We start from the raw sequence: 19,957 nt of genomic DNA, 5'->3' as shown, positions 1-19,957 counted from the left end.
GTTAATCAGAGCACCTGATTAACCTAATTAGACCTGACTATGAATATGTTTTCTATTATTTTGTATTATGATTATGCTGTGACCAGCGAGGTCTAATAACATCGAGACTGTGAGACGCTATGGTTTAGGAGCCTCTGTGTGAAGAACAGATGCTTTTATAAGTTTGAATTTGTTGTTTGAATCTTGGTCGGACCTCTGAACATGAGCTCTGCCCTTAGCTGAAATATTCACTCTGCATTTCTCTTCTTTATTGTTCACTGTTACTCCTTCTATTTTTTTAATAAATTACAAAGACTAATGGATCATTCCAGAGTTGGAAGACATTTTACGTCCCACCCATCAAATTTCAAATAATGTACAAAATACTAAAACATGCAGATGCTGTGTAAATTTACATGTCCTGAGACCAAATCTGAAAAAATTAGGAGAAAAGAGTGTTTGAAAATATTTTCAAGAATACCAAATAAGTCTGGAGTTCCCCTTAAAATGCCATTTTTCTCTTGTCCCACCCCCCTGATGACCAACTGAATCTAAAAAAGAAAACACAGTTACAATGAAATTTAAATCTCCTTTTTTAAGTATTATTTTTTTCCATTGACGTCTCTTGTAATTGTGGGAAAAAATTAACACAATATTTTAAATAATACTTATTATTCATAGAACATGTGTCCCTCAACAACCCTGTTAGCGTAACCTTTTTATCTGGTACAAGAAGAAGAAACCAGTGAATCACATGAAACATTGGAAATAACATCATTATAACATAACCTTGCTCTTGAGTAGAGCAAACCTGTGTCCTCTCTTATATTTGTCACATTTTCATAACATTGTCAGCCTTGATTAAATGTCTCACTCTACCTCATATTATCAGGATCAGACTAATTATTTTGACTGTTTTCCATCAGTCAGTTTGTCCTCTTGGTCAGCAGTAACAGCAGCTAAATATCTAGCTTCTACTGCTGAGAAAAAGATCATATTAGCATGGATTAGCAACCCTGTTACTGTGATTAGAGTAGGGTTAGCAAACAACACAGAAAACATGGAATAAAAATGCTACCATTGATGTGGAAACTGAGCCAATCAAGCCTTTCATAGTTTGTTGCCTATTATTGATGAATATGGAGCAGAACATTGTAAAAGAGAAGGTTTATTTTTCAAAACATTTGAAGCCCAAATGGCCTCCAATTCTGGAATGAGCCTCATACTGTTGCACTTTTACTGCTCATCCAGAATTTCCACAAGACTGTCCAACAACTGTCCCATTTAACAGACAGTTCTGTTAGAAACATAGATCCTGGTGTGATAATCTGACTAATTCTACATTTTCTTGCATCTACAATTAGGAATAGCAGCAGAAAGCTAATAAGTTCTAATTTTAGAACTGAAATACCAAATTGAAGGTTATTACATGACAGATTCTGTGATATTTCCAAAGATGAAAGATCGCTGAATGTGTTTTGAGCTTGACGTCACTCCAACGTCCCAGAGGCAGAATAGTTAAGTTCAACTCCCGTCACCTCCCTCTCTGTCCTCCATCTCTGTCCTTGTCCCGTCAAATAAAGGCAAAAATGATGAAAGACCTCGGTAAACACCAAATCATCTATAAAATATGACCCTTCTTAGGTTATTTCTCACCTTTTTTTGCAGGAAAACTCAAACATTAAGATAAGTTATTAACATTTTATCATATTTTTAGCCTAAATTTAGATTTTCTTGCATCTATACCAACTAGAAATCCTAATATTCTGGAGTCACTGCAGACTAGGAGACATGCCTTTGTCTTTTTCCCCACCCAAGAGTTTTTTTGAGCGCACTATTTTTGTATCCGCAGCCCGACATTAATATTTCACATTGTGTTGGTCACGTTTGCTCTCTAAGTCCACTGTGTCCGGAGCTTCTGTGCTGGTGACAGTGATCCCCCAGCGGCTCTGTGGCCTCCCTAAAGACTCTGAAGCTAAAAATAACATGTACATTTAGTTAGAGTTTATGCGGCACCAACACCCAAATCTCTGTTTTTGAGCCTAACGTCCTTTAATATCACCTAAAACTGTTAGAGCTGCTGCTGGATGCATGGTTTCCATCCATCATCCAAAGAAATCTACAATAAAACAGCTCGTTTTGATGATTAAGAGCAGTTTTCATTATTTTCTAGGGGACGGTTTCCTCTGTTTTTGTTTGTCGCGTCAACTAAACTAATCCCCAGGTGTCATCTCAGACAGAAACATCAGGGATATTTGACCAAATTCTACGTTTTCAGTGCATCTTATAGTACTACAAGAATACGCTTTTCTACATTCTCTCATTCTCATGTGCGAATCCCACACAAAGGCCAAACCCAGGAATATGTTAGTCCGTCTGTCAATACTTTATGACTCCACCATGTTTGTGGCTCTCACCCTGAGGCTCATTTCTCTCTATATCGTGCTTCATTTAAAAAGAAAAAAGAAAAAAGAAAGGGCTCAGCTGGGAGTGTTGAGGAAATGTCAAGCTCGTGCAGTTGTTGGAGACTATTTTCAGCTACGGATGAATATGTGCACTAGTGGGTGGTATTTACTGCAGGATTAACTCTAAATGAACTTAGTGGAGGGATTTTTTTGGTGTAAGCAAGACAAAATTTAGCAATGTGGCTCATTTGTTGCTAATAGGCAGCAGTGTAGGATTTATTTGGCTGCACAGACAACACTTATTAGTTGAATAAATTAGCTTTTTGTGGGATTTTGTTGGAAAATACAGATTGTATACAGATACAGACTGTCAGGACTGTATTTTGACTTAATAATAACAACAACAATAATAATAATAATAATAATAATAATAATAATAATAATAATAATAATAATAACAATAATAACTTTATGTTTAATATAGCACCTTTTAAAAACAGACTTCACAAAGTGGCATAAAAGTAAATAAAAAAAAGGATACTCAGGAAATAAAGTATAAAATAAATAAAGATAATAAAGTAGAACAACACAAGATAAAATAATAAAATGCCATATCCAGGTAAGGAAAAGAACAAGTGGAACAAAAGAAAATATACAGGGTAAAACCATAAATACAAAGCTAAAAATGATGATAATAATAATAATAATAATAATAATAATAATAATAATAATAATAATAATAATAATAATAATAATAATAATAATAATAATAATAGTAATGGTAAATAAGTAAAATAAATAAAGTAAAAAAAAAGTAAAAACTAATAAAAGATAAAAGAGAATAAAATGAATATAATTTTTTTTAAAAAATCTATTAGATGATAAAAAATAAGCAATAATAAAGTAAAGAAATTGATGACATCATATAAATGTACATAAATAATGGGTAATTGAGAATAATATGAATATAGAAAATGTAAATATCAATTACATAATAAAAATAACAATAATAAAAATAGAAAAAGTGATATTACTTAGATGCAAAAAATAAAGATAAAATAAAGATTTAGACATTACAATAATAATAATAATAATAATAATAATAGAAATAGATGACATCAACTAAATGCAAATTAAAGGTAATTGAGAATAAAATGAATAGAAAAGATTTTAAAATCAATGAAATAATAATAATAATAATAATAATAATAATAATAATAATAATAATAATAATAATAATAATAATAATAATAATAATAATAATAATAATAATAATAATAGATGGCATCACATAAATGTAAGCCTCTAAAAATGGGTTTAAAGAAGTGATTTAAAAGAAGATACTGATTCAGCAGCCTTATCTCCCGGCTTTTTAGATTAATTATCAGAGCGTGCATTTTAAAATTTTTTTTGGAAAGACTCTCCAGTGAAACTGCTCAAACTGGCTCTGCAGTCATCACTAAATATATTCATAATTAGAGCACAGCGAGTTGCAGCAACTTCTCTCGGTGCACAGATGGGTCCATTTTCAGATCCAAATTCAGATTACTCATAAAAAGGAACTTCATGGACTCTCATCAAAGGCTTTTAATGCACTAATTTATACGTGAAGTGCAGGATGTGGGTGTATGATTGGACCGTCACTGTTCAGACCGAATAGACGCAGTGCGATGGTTGAAAACGCTGGAAGTGGAAGCTCACTGGTGCTGATCCCAGCCTCTTCAATTTAAGCAGCTTTTGCTTTAACTGCAGCTTCCGTCTGCAAACTACCTCGGGTGTGTGTCATACTTAGTGTCTCTTCAGCTCCTGATTTAATTAAAACCTCTGAATCAGGACTCATTTCACCCTGCCACACAATTACAGCACAGAGTCCCAGAGAGGGACGAGCATCGGAGTATAAAGAAAATAACATATCCCAGGGTGATATCATCTGATTAAATGGCTCAAACAGACAGCAGTTGTTTTTTTCTTTCTTCCTTTCTAACTCTCTCTCTCTCTTTTCCTAAAGGGCAAACATCCTCTCAGACTCAAGTCTGTTTTGGCTCAAAGATCAGCATTTCACTGACCCACATACACTGCTCAGAGCTATACTTAAAATGGATGCATCAGCAGTATCTGGAAAAGCAAAAAAAAAAAAAAAAAAAAAAAGCATCCAGTATCTTGACGTAGCAATGAAAACAAGCACAATAATGAAGGCTCAGCTAACAACCTCCAGTCTGTGATGGTTTGCAAAGCCCCATGTTAAAGTCCACTATTTGGCTCCCAATGTGGATAGACACAGGATAATTTGGACTATGGCGAAAAGCAACGTGAAGATGAGCAAATAAACATACAAACTTTTGTCAGATTAGACCACATTAGACGCTGTTGATGCCTCTAGGAATGTTAGCCAATGTTTACACAATGGTGAGAAAGAGATGTGTCCACACAACAGAAAGGAAAACAGTTACATACATAGAAGACCTTTGAGCTTTAAAGAGCCTTTTTTGGCTGTCGTTGTTGTTTTTTTGTTTGTTTTTTTTTTTGGTTTACGCACTCGCACGTCGTTCATGCGATTGGGAGGGTGGAGCGTCTCACCTTTGTTTCTCGCTCCTCCAGGAGGGTCTCGAGCCTCTTTTGAGCAGCCCGGCCCTCGTGGTCGTCGCTCACGATCAGGATGATGTGATTCCAGTTGAACTCGCGCATCAGGTCGAACCAGACGTGAGCCTGGTGGGAGTATGGAGGGACTGTCCGCAGAAAGGACAGGTGGATACTCTGAGGGGCAGAAGAAGAAGAGTTTATTTACCACAAACGTCAAATGTTGCCAAAAGTGGGTAGACATCGTTTCCTTGGGGCACAGTTGGTCAAAAAGTTTGGACCTGGAGGACAATGACCTTAAGGTAGTCCAGATTTGTTTCAAATTTTCCAAGATTTCCAAATCTGAATGACCATTTCTCGAAATAGGACTACATATCACAATGTAGGCTACTACTTATTTACACTGTAAATCATAGCAAGTTCAATCAGTTTAGAAGTGGCAGCACTGGGCATTGAATCGAAAACGTTTTGATCAGTGACCCAAAGGATCAACTGGCCACCATGGCTCTGGGCCACTCTCAGGATGCCTTAACAACTCCATTTTAAATCAAAGAGACACATTAAAAAGACAAAACCTGCCACAAGCAGAGTTTTCTGGCCTTTTTAAATGGGTAAAATACGTACAATATGGCCAAAAGTATGTGGACATCTATTCAGTGACCCAGAGCCTCAAAATCAACTGACGCCAAAACAACTACATTTGTCATAAAAGAAACCCAATGAGAAGAAAACTTGTCACAAACGAAGATTTTGGCCTTTTAAAGCATATACAAAATATATGTGGACACCCTTTTCTTGGGGACATAGTTGGTCAAAAAGTTGAACCTAGAGGACAATGATGCAATGTTTTGGTGTCCAGGATCAAGTCAGGATCTGGCCTGATCCAGATTTTGCTCAGCCTTTTAATGATGCCCATTGTTCTAAATAGGATGACATATTGCAACTCTCTGCATTAGAAGAGCCAGTATGGAGGTCAGTTTAAGGGTTTTATCTGAAATAAAACAATACAATCCCAACAAAATTCCATTTTCAAATTACTTTTTAACAGTCAGAGTTTGCATTATTGACAAATTTATGTCCTTTTAAACAAACAATGACAAAAATGCTAAATTGTGAAATAGTGGTTGGAGGAGTGGGGGATTAATTCACGTAGAGAAAACCCTTTTTTGTACACTTTACTGAAAGGCTTAATAGGAAATTGAAACTCTACTCTATCCACTTGACTGATAAACAAATGAAGTGCAAAATATAAATAAATGTACATATACAACATGATAAGTAGTATTAGACTCATTTTTTTTGTTTGTTTCATTTTGGTCCTGAAATCCACCCTGAACAGACTCTTTTGTTGGAACCATAATCTCATATATCCCAATCCCAAAATGTTTTGAACCACACATGTTAAAGATTTGATTCAAATCAAAACTACAGCTGGATTAAGTGATCTAATCTAATTTCAAAACCCTTTTTCTTTAGAACAACCTATTTTCAAGATCTGATCCGATCTGATATCCAAAATCCCATCAAATGACTTCTGAATAACTGGGCTTCAGGCTGTTTGAGTCTTACATCAGATTAGTGCTCAGTTTTGGAGATAAATGAGTAGAACATTTGGGCATCTGCATATTCACATAATGTTCTTGTATAGCTGCATTCACGCTTGCAACTTTAGAAAAAGTGACACCACACATTAAAGATGAAAAACCTTCTTGTGCTGGTAAACAAATGTCAAATCCAGTGGATGAACGTCATGTGAAAAAGCATCAAAACGCCTTCATTATCTCTTGATCTACGCACAGACGCCCTCAGGCTTCCTTAAATCTCTGGAACTTAATGCTTCTGATTTCCTTTAATTTGCAAGATTATGGGCTGTGTCACTTTGATAACTCGATTTAAGGTCTATTTAAGTCCTTTGCATTTTATTTATGTGATTGCTTTAAAGTTTCATTTTGGCGGCATGTGCTTCATAAAAACGTAACTGAGGTCGGAGGCATTATTAATGATGTTCTTTCAAATTTCAGCTGGAAGCCCATTTAATCACAGCTCTGCTAATGGACAGCGATGGGACGTTTAATCTAGGAAGCTTTTGAATTCGCCCCGGGGGAGCTGCTCACTCCTTCGCTCTGCGTTCACTCTCTTCCTCTCCCTCCATCTCCCTTTACATCGCTGCCATCCATCACTCACCTTGTCGGAGTAGATGGACATGCGGGTGGTGAGCCCCACCACCGGGATGCGGTAGAAGCCTGCAGTGTAGGAGACAGGCGTCGGGGTGAGGTGGTCATTGGACTGTGGAGGGTGACTCACCAGGATGGCGTAGACCTGCAGAGACACACCAGAACAACACTTTGTCATTCCGACACCAGCATCAGGACCAAAGAAACGGGAACGCAACTCCTACGCTGATGAAGAGCTTGGCCGTGCAGCAGGGGGTCTTTATTGTGTGATTTTTTTCCAAGCAGTAAGAAAAAAAATCATGACTACAAAACACAAGCACACTGAAATATTCATCACAGACATGTAAACAGACATCTGCACATTGTTAGTCCGACTCTAAAGGGTCTGAAGAAAAAAAAAATATTTACAATGCATCGTTAGCAGAAATATGGCATTTACAGTATAAAATGTTAGGATAAGCTAAATTAAGCCAAGCTAAGCTACGCTGTGCTAAGGTAAAATAAGATAATACGTAAGCTAAGATAAGCTAAGCTAAAACAAGATAAGACAAGCAAAGCAAAGCGAAAAATAAGATAAGATAAACTAAGATAAACTAAGATTAGTTCAGGTAATATCAGCTAAAAAAAGCTACTAAAATAAGATAAGATAGAGCAATTTAAGCTAAGTTAAGATAAAATAACTTAAGCTAATATAAGATAAATTGAGATTAGCTAAGCTGAGGCCAAGCTTAGCCAAGCTGAGGCCAAGCTTAGCCAAACTAAACAAATTAAGCTAAACTAAGTTGAACTAAGCTAACATAAGCTACGCCAAAATAAGATAAGCTACTCTACGACTGGCTGAGATATGCAAAGATAAGATAGGCTAAGATACGATAGGATAATATAGCTTGGATGGCTAAGATTAGCTTAGATAATATAAGCTAAAATAAACTAAGCTAGGATAAGCAAGGCAAATCTGCGCTAAAACAAGATACGATAGACTAAGACAAGCTAAGATTCATTATTAAGTACTATAGTCAGAGAATATATGCTAAAACAAGTGAAGTTATGTTAAAATAAGATAATGCAAACTAAGTTAAGAAAAGATAAAACAAGCTAAATTAAGCTAATATAAGATAAAATGAGATTATCTAAGCTGAAGCCAAGCTTAACCAAACTAAACTAAGCTGAACTAAGCTGAGATCAGCTACACAACAATAAGATAAGATAGGATCAGCTACTTCAAGACTGGTAAAATAGGTTATAAGATAAGCTAAGGCTAGATAAGCTCATATATAAGGTAATATAAGCAAAGCTAAAATAAGTTAAGCTAAGATAAGCAAAGCAAAACTATGCTAAAATAAGACAGGATAGGATAAACAGATTAGTTATTAGGTAGTATAGTTAGGTAATATAAGCTAAAGTAAGCAAAGATACATTAAATTTACATGTTACAGCAGCTACGTACAAATGAAGCAAAGTGAACAACAAAAACCAGAAAAACAGAAGTACAATAAGGCTAAAAACAAAGATATACTAGCAACTATATACACCTTTCACATGCACAGATGTGGTATGATAAATACACATATGGACGTGTACTGGTATGAAATGATAAATAATGTACACAACAATTCATTTCTGCAAAAATAGCCTGTTTTGATTCCATCCTCCAAGTTTTCAAGCTGGATTTCAGATGAATCCTCAACATTAGCTACAAACAGAGGAGTTCACTTAAAGTCTTTTTCAGTTTATATCCGTCAATAATCAAGCGATCACAAACTGATTGCTTCACATTTTAATCTGGGGCAGCTGATGCCCCTGAGGCAGCTGCCCACTTTACCCCGCTGATAATTCACTCTGGACTCAAACATCTGTTTTCCTGCTTTGAGATCCTTTAAAAACAACACAGGCAACCTTAAGTGAGTGCAACTGCTGCCCTAAAACGTTGTATAACAGGTTAAAAATAACATTTCGGATACGTAAATTGCAGTCAGGGAGGAACTCATTTATAACAGAGAATGGAAAAGCAAAGAATTCTTCTTTTTTTTGGGTTTGAATGATGCTCAGAAGACTCGTCGTTGCTTTTTAGTCGTATTCCTGCATTAAGAAAACCGAAGCTGTGCAAGCGTTTGATTAAAAAATGAACTTCAGTGAGGCCAGACTTGAGAAATGCCTGGGAGATGTGCAGGAAGGGGGAATAAAGTTGGCACGGCTGCGCAGGGATGGATTATTGGATACGAGCGCTCCGTATGGTTGGGTCAAAAATGAGGCCTATCTTCCAAGGACTGCTCCCAGGCATCTACTCCTCCATCTGCCACCGACTTCCTCCTCTCTGACTGTCACCTACGAGCTAATCTCATCCGATTAAACTCTCAGATTCAGACTTTCTGTCTAATTTAGCCGTGATTCATTCACCAGAGAGGTTTGTTTGTTTGTTTGCACGAAAGAGCCGAGCCATTGCTATCGGTATGAACCAATGCACGCTCATGCAATGCGGTTGAATAGTTCTACAAGCCTGTATCAATTAGAGACGTCACATTAAGCAGAGGACCAAGGACATAAAAGCACTGAAGCTGTGGGTGTTTTTTTTTTTTTGCATAAAGCTTAATTATGTGTGTGGGAGAAAAAGCACTGAGAGCGAGAGGGACTTCACGCCTCAACATGCTGTGACACAACGTTGGCGCCTTTTAAAAGCCATGTTGAGGCGTCACATGCAGTTCGGTGTGCCGCAGCTCTCGTACATGCATAACTTATGAAGCATGTTTTCTCTTTTAGACCCGCAGCATCTTCACCACCGCTGCAAATTAAAAGAAAACACGCAAAATACACTTCACAATTTCCCGTCGCACACTTTGCAGCCGAGTCACTGATCCACATCCGACAACAGTTCCATTCAAACTGTCATTTCTCTCTCCTGTTGCAAAAAAAAAAAAACCACTTTCACGCAGCGACGCGCAGTCAAAGCAAAAAGCCATTAATTCTGAACGACATATTGCACATTTTCACTCTCGACTGGCTCCGTCGCAGTTCAGTTGATCTGCAGCTGTGTGTGTCCTGAAATGTACAGTTGCCCCATCATCCGAGACATGCCCCGAACCAAAACGGGCTATTTCTGGATGTCTGAGAGAAAACAGATGGATCTGTTGGGGGAGTTCATTGTATCAGAACTATACAAAGTGTATGAATATGTGTGCTAAAGTGGAGAGTTGGTGCCAAGTAGGACAAATGGATGGAATTAGTCTGTTATGGATTTTTTTTTTTTGATGTTCAGGAAGGAAAGTCTGCTGCTGATGTTAGAAATGGAAAAACATCTGATTTTGGCACAAAGGAGGTTTTTCTGCAAGCAGGAACTTCCGAGGAGGGGGGATTAATCCAAAACACATTAATAAAGACCCAAACAGCAAATTGTCTTTATGTTTGGGTGCAAATGTAGTTAAATTGCACCTAAATGTGTAATTTATGACAAAACACATCTAGTTCTGACATGCAGGACATTTTTCCTGCAACTTCTAAGGAGCATATTCCTCTAAAACGCCTTCATGAAGACTCCAACAGCAATTTATATTTACAGTTAGGTGCAACTGTGGTTAAATTGTGCCAAAATATGCACCCAAGTGTGCAATTTATGAGAAAACGCATCCGTTTCGGACATGCAGGAAGCTTTTTTCTGCAAGGAACCAACTTCCAATAGCAAGAGCAAAAATTCCTCTAAAATACCTTCATGGTGATTCCAAAATCAATCTATCTTTGCAGTTAGCTGCAATTGTGGGTAAATTGCGTCTAAATGTGCAATTTATGACAAAACACATCTGATTCTGATATGCAAGCGTTTTTTCTGCAAGCAGCAACTTCTAAAGAGAATAAATTCCCATAAAACACCTTCACTTAGACTCCAACTGCAAACAATCTTTCAATCTAGGTGCAGTTGTGGTTAAAGCTCATCTAAATGTGCAATTTATATTCAGAAATTTCAAACTTAGGTGCAATTTAATCACAGTCAAATGACTATAAAGGGCACATTTGCACTCAGCTGTACCTAGATCTCGGCTCATGTTTATAAAAACACGTCTGATTCTGACATGTAGGAGGAGCAGATTCCTCTAAAACGCCTTCATGCAGACTCAACAGCAAACTATCTTTACATTTGTGTACAATTGTGTTTTAAATTGCATCTAAATGTGTGATTTATGAGAAAACGCATCTGTATTTCTGAAATGTAGGAGTTATTTTCTGCAAGCAGCAACTTCCAAGGAGCAGAAATTCCTCTAAAATACCTTCATGAAGACTCCATCGGCAAACTATCTTTACACTTGTGTGCAAATTTGGGAAAAAAATGTGCCTAAATGTTCAATTTATATTGAGCACTTTTCCACATTTGCACCTAGATCTTGGCTCACATGTAAGAAAACACATCTGATTGTGACACATAGGAGATTTTTCTGCAAGCAGCAACACCTTCATACAAATTCCAATAACAAACTGTCCTTATATCTAGCTGTAGTTGTGGTTAAATTGCACCAAAATGTGCAATTTATTGGAAAATGCATCTGCATTTCTGAAATGTAGGATTTTTTCCCCTGCAAATTCCAAGGAGCAGATTGCTCTAAAACACCTTCATTCAATGTCCAACAGCAAATTTTCTTTATATTAGGGTGCAATTGTCGGTAAACTGCACCTAAAATACGATTTATTTTCATAAACTGCACATTTTTTGCCACAACTGCACCTAGATCTTGGCGCGCGTTTATAAAAACACATCTGATTCTGACATGTAGGAGGTTTTTCTGCAAGCAGCAACACCTTCATGCAGACTCCAACAGCAAACTGTCTTCACATCTAGCTCAAAAATGTACAATTTAGAAGAAAACTGTATCTGCGTCTGTATTTCTGAAATGTTGGAGGTTTTTCTTGCAGCTTCCAAGGAGCAGATTGCTCTAAAACGTTGTCATGCAGAGTCCAACGGCAAATTATCTTTACATATTTAAAGTTCACTAAATGTGCAATATGCATTCATCAATTGCAAATGTAGGGGCCATTTAAGCACAGTTTATGAATTAAAAACTCCACATTTAGGTGCAGTTGACCTGCAGCTGCACCTAGATCTTGGCTCATGTGTGAGAAAACCCATCTGATTCTGACATGTAGGAGGTTTTATTGCAAGCAGCAACACTTTCATGCAGAATCCAACAGCAAACTGTCTTTAGATGTAGGTGCAGTTGTGGTGAAATTGCACCAAAATGCGCAATTGATGAGAAAACACATCAGCATTTCTGAAATGTAGAAGGTTTTTTCTGCAACTTCCAAGGAACAGATTGCTCTAAAACACCTTCATGCAGAGTCTAACGGCAAACTGCCTTTACATTAAGGTGCAGTTGTGGGTAAATTTGCACCTTAAATGTGATTTATTTACATAAATTACACATTTAGGTGCAATTTACCTGCAACTGCACATAAAGTTAAGAGAAACACATCTGATTCTGATATGTAGGAGGTTTTTCTGCAACAGCAAACCGTCTTTATGTCTAGGTGCATTTGTGTTTTCAGTTGCACTTAAATGTGCAATTTGTGAGAAAACAAACCTGTATTTCTGAATTGTAGGAAGTTTTTTTTCTGCAACTTGCAAGAAGCAGATTGCTCTACCATCATGTAGAGTCCAACCACAAATTTTCTTTACATTCTGGTTAAAGTTCACCAAATGTGCATTCATATATTGCAAATTTAGGGGCCATTTTATCACAATTTCTGAATAAAAAATGCACATTTAGGTTCAATTTACCTGCAACTGCACCTAGATCTTGGCTCCTGTGTGAGATTCTGACATGTAGGAGGTTTTTACTGCAAACAGCAACACCTTCATACAGACTCCAACAGCAAACTGTCTTTACATTGACGTGCAGTTGTGGTGAAATTGCGCCAAAGAGTTTTTTTCTGCAACTTCCAACAACAGATTCCTCTAAAATACCTCCAGCATGAAACTATCTGCACATTTCGGTGCAGCTGCGGGTAAATGGAACGTTTCTACTCACCTGACTGGAGATGAGGTCCTCGCACACGGACAGAGCCATCTGGATGGCGTTGAGTTTGTGAGTTACGGAGATGGCGGTCAGCTTGAACTTGTCCCGGCCGTAGACCTGGTTGGCCTGGGTCACGGCATCTTTGAAGACCTGCTCGTACCTCTTCTGGCTCAGCACGGCCCCGATGTTCACGATCTTGGGCTCGCAGCCGGCCCGAGCGCAGGAGCACGACAGGAGCACCGCCAGCAGGAAGAGACGCATCGTGTGGACCAGCACCTCCACCGAACAGCACCGCGCAGCCCGCTCCCTTTTCCCCCCGGTGGCGGCTCGGATCGACCTGCTTCTGGACAGCGGCACGGCTCAGCCAGCGGAATGCACGACTGCAGACGAGGTTCCAGGTGGGCGGCTGAGAGCGGAGCGGGGAGGGAGGGGACGGAAAATAGATGGTTATGTGCAATGCGGAGGAATGTGCATGTTAGGAGCAGGCTGGAAACCAAGATCCGACCCGCATTGTCCACCTTTTTTTTTTTTTTTTTTTTTAACGCTTCCTCTCTGCAGGATGAAACGGTCGCACTAGAACACTTCCAGGCTTCCAGCTCTCCAGGGCGGGTATCGCTGTCTCTCCAGCCGCTGCTCCGTGCGCTCTGCTCGGACAGACCCTCACCGATGCGTCGCCGGGCTGCTGCTCGCTCCGGGGCTGAAGCGGCTGCTGTCCTTGGTGCTGACAGCTGTGCATGCGCGCCGCGGTAGTGGTGCTGGTAAATGCGCGCTCCCGTCCTATCAGCGCCCCCCTCTTTACTCTTGGTTTTGCGCGTTGGCGTTTTTTTTTTCTTTCTAATGCAGAGAAGAAGCTGATCCTGTGAAATTAAACTGTCAGAATCATCGTGTAAATTAAAACCGGGCGTTACTTAGAGGATTTTAAGGGAACATGTGCTTTTGAGCTGCAAAGCTGCTGAATTGATCCACGTTTGGTGTGTTTTTGGGTGATTTTGGTGAGCAGATGTGGGGCAGCAGGAGGCGTTTTCACCCAGTCTTCCAGGTCAGAGTTGATCTAGTGTGAGTTATTCTACTCCAAACTGGACGGGGGAGTCTGATTTGCACATTAATCAGGCGGATGTTAGCTTCCATCCATCCGCCTCTCCAGAGGATGAAGCATCTTTAATCATGAGAGCCGCAGTGAGAAGAAGGTGGATGATGCAGCTTTTATCATCTCTGACCTCCTGCGTTAAATAAACTGTTGGGAACATCTCTGCAAAATAAAAAATAAAAAAACAGAGACACGAGCAGAATCAACCTCCTGTTACCTTGGAAACAAGCTTTTTTACACGCACGGGTGCGCGCACAAAAAGGAGCTGACAGTGAGCTTATTCATCGCAGCAGGGAGCGAGCAAAGAAATAGGTACAACAAAAAGCACCAAAAAAACACGAAAAGACGTTTAGTTTGAGAGAATCCTATGGTCAAACAGCAGTTTATGGTGTTATTTTTGTTATTAATACTCAGATACTATTTAAAAATCCCCCCTGAGGACGTTTTGTATTCCCGATGCGTCCATTCTGAGGATTAATAACAGAGATTCCTGCGACTATAAAAGGTGTTTTGAAACGAGGCCAGTGTTTGAACAGCGCTGAATTTTAAATGACACAACAGTGAAGCAGCAGCAGCTGATAAATTAATCACAAGATGAAGGAATCAACATTCATCAGCTGCTGTGAGCGCCAGCTCCACTCAGACAGTCAGACAAGTTTTAATTCACAACTTTAGAGAAAGAAAATGTGCGGGGGCATTAAGAACACTGTAAGAAAAAAATGAAGTTTTATGTCTAATTTCTTAACCAGTCTACAGATATTTTACAGATTTCCCCACTTTGATTTAGTTAAATTACAGATTACAAGTGAAATCACAGAAGGAAGTGTTTTAATTTGCTTGCTAATCATAAAAGGCTAAAGCAGATGATAATAGTTCTCTTACAACAAAATGATTGTTTTTAATCAGCAAAATTGTTAAAAATACTGAAAAAAAACATTTTAAAAAAATACTGTTAAACGCCATGTAAATCTAGCAGCAAGAGTGCCAGAAAAAGTTGCCAGAATTCCTACTAACTTCTAAGCCAGCAGGGAGACTAGAGTGAACTTGAACTGAGTAATGAATCCTCTTGCTGTGGGACTAAAACCTGCTGATGGTAAATAAGAGCAACTACTAATGGTTGAGGTTGAGAAAGATTAAGTCTGAGACAAGTTTGTTCCATGTTGAGCTTTGTTGAGTCTATGATACCTTTGCATTCATCCGTATACTCAGTGGAAAGATCCTGCCCTTCATCAGTGGGTTTATCATCCATTTAACACCATCAGTGTCTGAATAGGCAGTTTTAAGTCACTGTGTGGAACGTTTAAGGACCGTGTGTTCTGGATTTAAGGTTTCACAAACCACCAGGAAGCAACAAGGAATGAGGGTTGATGATGTTCCTCCTGTAATAATGTCTTGATGGCTGCCATGATGACTGCCATGGTTCTACACAAAGAAAATGCATTTTTTTAGTATGTTGCCCAAAGAAATCGGCCTTCAAATCACAGGAAGTATGAGCAAGTTAAAGTTCCACAAACCTTAATAGAATTAAAACTATTGTGTTACTTACATTGACTGTAGTTCAGAAGCTACATGTCAAACTCCTTCAACCACTCACTCAGGTGACTGCAGACCAAAAACAGGAAGTTCCTACCTGAAACTTTATTTATAAAGTTGGAGGTTCTGCAACTGATCTGCTACTCGTCGCCTCCTGGTGGAGATTAGAGGAAATAAATGAACATGCAGGTTTTAAAGACATGTCAACTAAGGCTTGTTTTGATGGGATTTTAATTAATATTTATCTGTAATTTTTAAAAAAAAACCATAATAATATGTAAAATTACAGTTTAAAAATTATTTATATTAGTATTTTTCAGTCCTTACTGTTACAAATAAGGGCAAAAAAAATCTGTAAAACATACAAAATACACAATGCTAGACATGTTCAAACTGGAAGCTGATTGTGATTCTTCTTTCACTCCTGATATGTTTTTCAGCTTTTAAAAACCACATATGCACATGTTAACAAGGTAAAAAAGATTTGATTTTCACCAATAAATCTGGAAGCAGAAGAAAAACAAATCCCCGAAGGCAGCAAGCAAACAAAATAAGAATAACTTTCGCAGCATCTATGATTTAAAACCTCAGAGAAACAGAGAATTAGTATAAATCAGTGAGAAACTGAAGCCAGGATTTTGGTAGATGTTGCTTCTCTGGAGCACAGCCTGGATGGATCTATTTCCACTGTGGAAGGGAATCAACAGAAATCCTGGAGTAGCAAATAACGCTGCCTACGAAATGCCAGAAAGCCCCTGTCAGCAACAAATCACTAAAAAAAAAATGGTTGAAAAAACACCACCAGAGCCTTATATGATGGACCCTCCACTGCCACCGCCGCTTTGTGTTGAACTTACTGGTCGGTGTGAAGCTGCTTATTAGCTGAGCTTCTCTTCCAGCCTCCTCATCCACACATCAGTGAAGCCGGACCAACGTGCTCTGCAGCTATTATATAATAACCCGGTTTATTTGCTGCTGGAGTGACTGAAACCTCTGAAGCTTCTCCAGCTCAGACTGACGCACAAAAATCAGCTCAGGCGGCCGCAGTCACACAGAGATCATCGCTGGCTTTTAAAAACTCGAGTATACAACACACACACACACGCACGCACGCACGCACGCACGCACGCACGCACGCACGCACGCACACACACACACAGACTTTAGTTCACACTTTCCACCCACACACAAGTAATAGAGAGTCATACTCCACCCACACACCTCCACAGGGATACAAGAATGTAGTTTGTGTGTGTATGTGGGTTTGTGTGCATGTCTGTTTGTGGTTAAGGTTAGTACTAAAACATTTGTCACTTTACTTTACATATTTAATAATGGAAAATGTGTTGTTTCGGTCAAACATTTAAGCAAAATCTATTTAAATGATACAATTTATGCACCAGAACAGTTTAAGGTGCTTTCTGTAGCCTCCACATGGAACATATAAGGTATAATATAATGAAAAACAACACAAAATGTCAACATATACCTACATTTTCCCAACAAATGAACATACCAACAAATAGTGATGTACATTATTGTTATAATTCTCCATTAACCTCCATTCTGTTGCTAACTCAGGTTACCTAGCTAGCTTTAGCTGGAGTACCACTGTAAGCTCTTCTAGCAACCCAGACTTAACTTTGCATATTTTAATGCAAAATGCGTTGTTTAGGTCAAACATTGAAGCAAAATGTATTTAAATGGCGCATTTTATGCACAAAGACAGTTTTAAGGTGTGTTCTGTAGCCTCCACATGCCACCTATAAGGTATAAATTATTAAAAAATAACACAAAATGTCAATATATACCTAAATTTCCATAACAAGTAAATATACCAATAAATAGTAGTGTTTAATATTGTTAAAGTTCCCCATTAACCTCCATTCTGTTGCTAACTTAGCTTACCTAGCTAATAATATCAGCAAGAATAACATAAAATGTCAACATATACCTATTTTTTTCCCAACAAGTCAACATCCCACTAAATAGTAATATGTAGTATTGTTAAAGCTCCTCATTAACCTCCATTCTGGTGCCAACTTAGCTTGCCTAGCTAGCTTAGTTTAGCTATAGTACCACTGTTCAAGCCCTTACAGCAACTCAACATCATGTTCCTGCACAACTAAACTGCATTATCAATTACGTTTTGAGAGAAATCTTTTCTGTTTATTCATATGTGCTTTACTGCTTCACCTCTTCAGTCAACCAATCATATATTAGATGTACTTGTCCCCATGGTAATCCAGAAAATGGAGGAAACTCTTAAAAAACTGTAGTGAAATTGTTGGGGTTTTTTCTAAACCCAAATCATGACGTTTCTCTGAAGTTTAACCAATAGATTTTGGTGTCCCACCTTAGCCAAGCTTCTAACATGTAAAAATGTCTAAGAAAGCAAGATATTTTCCTAAACCTAACCAGAAATCGTGTGACAATTGAAAGAAAACAAAAACACTTTAAACAAAACTTAATTCTGAGACTGATGGTCTTTCATCCATACCGGAAGCAACACCTGTTCTTCTCTTTTTCAAACAGGTGTTACCAGCCTCCAGCCTAGGGGTGCCTGGGCTGGTAGCGTTGTTGCTTCACAATTCCTAGAAACTGTGGAACAGTAAGGAACAGACACAATTATTTGTGTGTGACCGCTGCAAGCACAATTTTATTCTTCCACTCATGTGGCCAAAACACATTTCTAAGATCTTTAAGTCCAGTCATTTCTAATCATCCAGAACATATTTAAGCCACATTATGTACATCTCATTCACATAAACAATAATTAACATTAACTTATGAACTCATCTGACACAGGGTTCTTACAGAAAATGCAACAACTGAAGACAAGTGAAAAATCACAAGGCGGCTGCCATTCATGCACTACAGCGTGACAAACATCACACAAGCCTGCTCTATTTTCACATTCAACTAGTAACAAGGCAACAAAAGACAGAACGGTGCTTCGGCATTACATCAGGTTCTGTTAGTGTTACTTTGTAAATCATTTATCTCACAGTATTCATAGAACAACACAACATTTCCACACATTGTCACATCGCGGTCACTGTAAGCTAACGGCTAACTCGGCAAATACATTATGCACAAACTATGTTCAAACTCTGTCCTCAGACACTTATGTTGTACACCAGTAAAGCCGAATGTGTAAACAAAGTCTCAGTGAAATATAGGCTTGGATTTCAATGATTTAACGTCACGTTTTACATACCTGTGGAACAGTAAGGAACAGACACAATTACTTACGTATGATCGCTACAAGCGCCACTTTATTCTGCCGCTAATGTGACAGTACTTCAGTGGTGTTTCCTTTACTGGTCCTGGCTCTTGGGTGACACCTACTGTCACAAAAGGGTTATGACAGCGACATTTTGACATACTAATCTGATTGAAAAACAATTAATAAAATAGCTCAACAACAATGTATTACTTTGTTTTGTTTTTTAAAGGGGGGTGTCAGTTTTTCTATGTTACTTTTAATAGAGGCTTTCCCCATCCTCTACACTGGCAGCTGTTCCCGCTACGTCGAAGATCAAAATTTACCAATATTTCAGAATTTTATTATTTGAAAATGTAGTTTCCACACTATAGGAGCTACATTTTGTGGAGGCTTGGTTGCTTGTGGGGGTAAAGCATTTTGGGTGGCAAACAAAAGCTAACAGTGACTCTATTCCACTACCTCCAAAGGATAATCATTGTCTTCAAGTGTCTCCCTTTCAACAAGTCTTTAAAGGTCTTCTCCAGTCATTGATTAATCCTCTACAAACTCATTGCTGAGTATTACAGTTATGAATTTAGAAGTTAGTCCCACAAAATTGATTAAACAACAAAAATTTGTTCCAAGTGACAATGAAATTTTCAAAAATGAGATGAAAATTGTCCACAATGACTTAAAATATGTTCTAAATGATGAAGAGCTTGCTGAGAGTATGTTGAGGATTGTCCAAAGGGAGTTAACGGATGTCCAAGATGACCGAAAATGTGCACAGAATGCCTCATAACTGTACAAAATTTTATAAAGCATATCTGAAATGCCTCAAAAATGTCCAAGATGAGTTATAACTTGTGCAGACAGATTCAAAATGTCTTGAAAATTGCCCGAATTGGCTGAAAATCTGTCATTCTGAGATTCTGAGTCAACAGTTCTGTTTCATTTCAGTGAAAATGAAGCAGGTGGCCCTTTCAGACTGACTACTG

At 38.2% G+C, this 19,957-nt stretch overlaps 1 protein-coding gene across 13 annotated transcripts in view; it reads right to left on the bottom strand.

Moving 5' to 3' along the window:
* Window positions 1–13,968, bottom strand: part of grin1a (glutamate receptor, ionotropic, N-methyl D-aspartate 1a) — a 43,904-nt gene extending 29,936 nt beyond the window's left edge. The window contains exons 1-3 of one of the 13 annotated variants that reach the window (XM_055019401.1): window positions 13,144–13,968; window positions 7,146–7,280; window positions 4,962–5,138 (exon numbers count right to left, since the gene is read on the bottom strand). In XM_055019401.1, coding sequence (XP_054875376.1) covers window positions 4,962–5,138; window positions 7,146–7,280; window positions 13,144–13,392 — 561 coding nt within the window. In that variant the 5' untranslated portion in view covers window positions 13,393–13,968. The remainder of the gene's footprint in view (window positions 1–4,961; window positions 5,139–7,145; window positions 7,281–13,143) is intronic. The other 12 variants (XM_055019403.1, XM_055019402.1, XM_055019404.1 and 9 more) reach the window with 12 other exon arrangements.
* Window positions 13,969–19,957: the final 5,989 nt, after the last annotated feature.

This window comes from Amphiprion ocellaris, chromosome 17 (genome assembly GCF_022539595.1).
Source record: "Amphiprion ocellaris isolate individual 3 ecotype Okinawa chromosome 17, ASM2253959v1, whole genome shotgun sequence".
NCBI classification, from domain to species: Eukaryota; Metazoa; Chordata; class Actinopteri; family Pomacentridae; genus Amphiprion; species Amphiprion ocellaris.
Note: the sequence above shows the minus strand (reverse complement) of the source record. Positions and strands in the feature narration are given on the sequence as shown.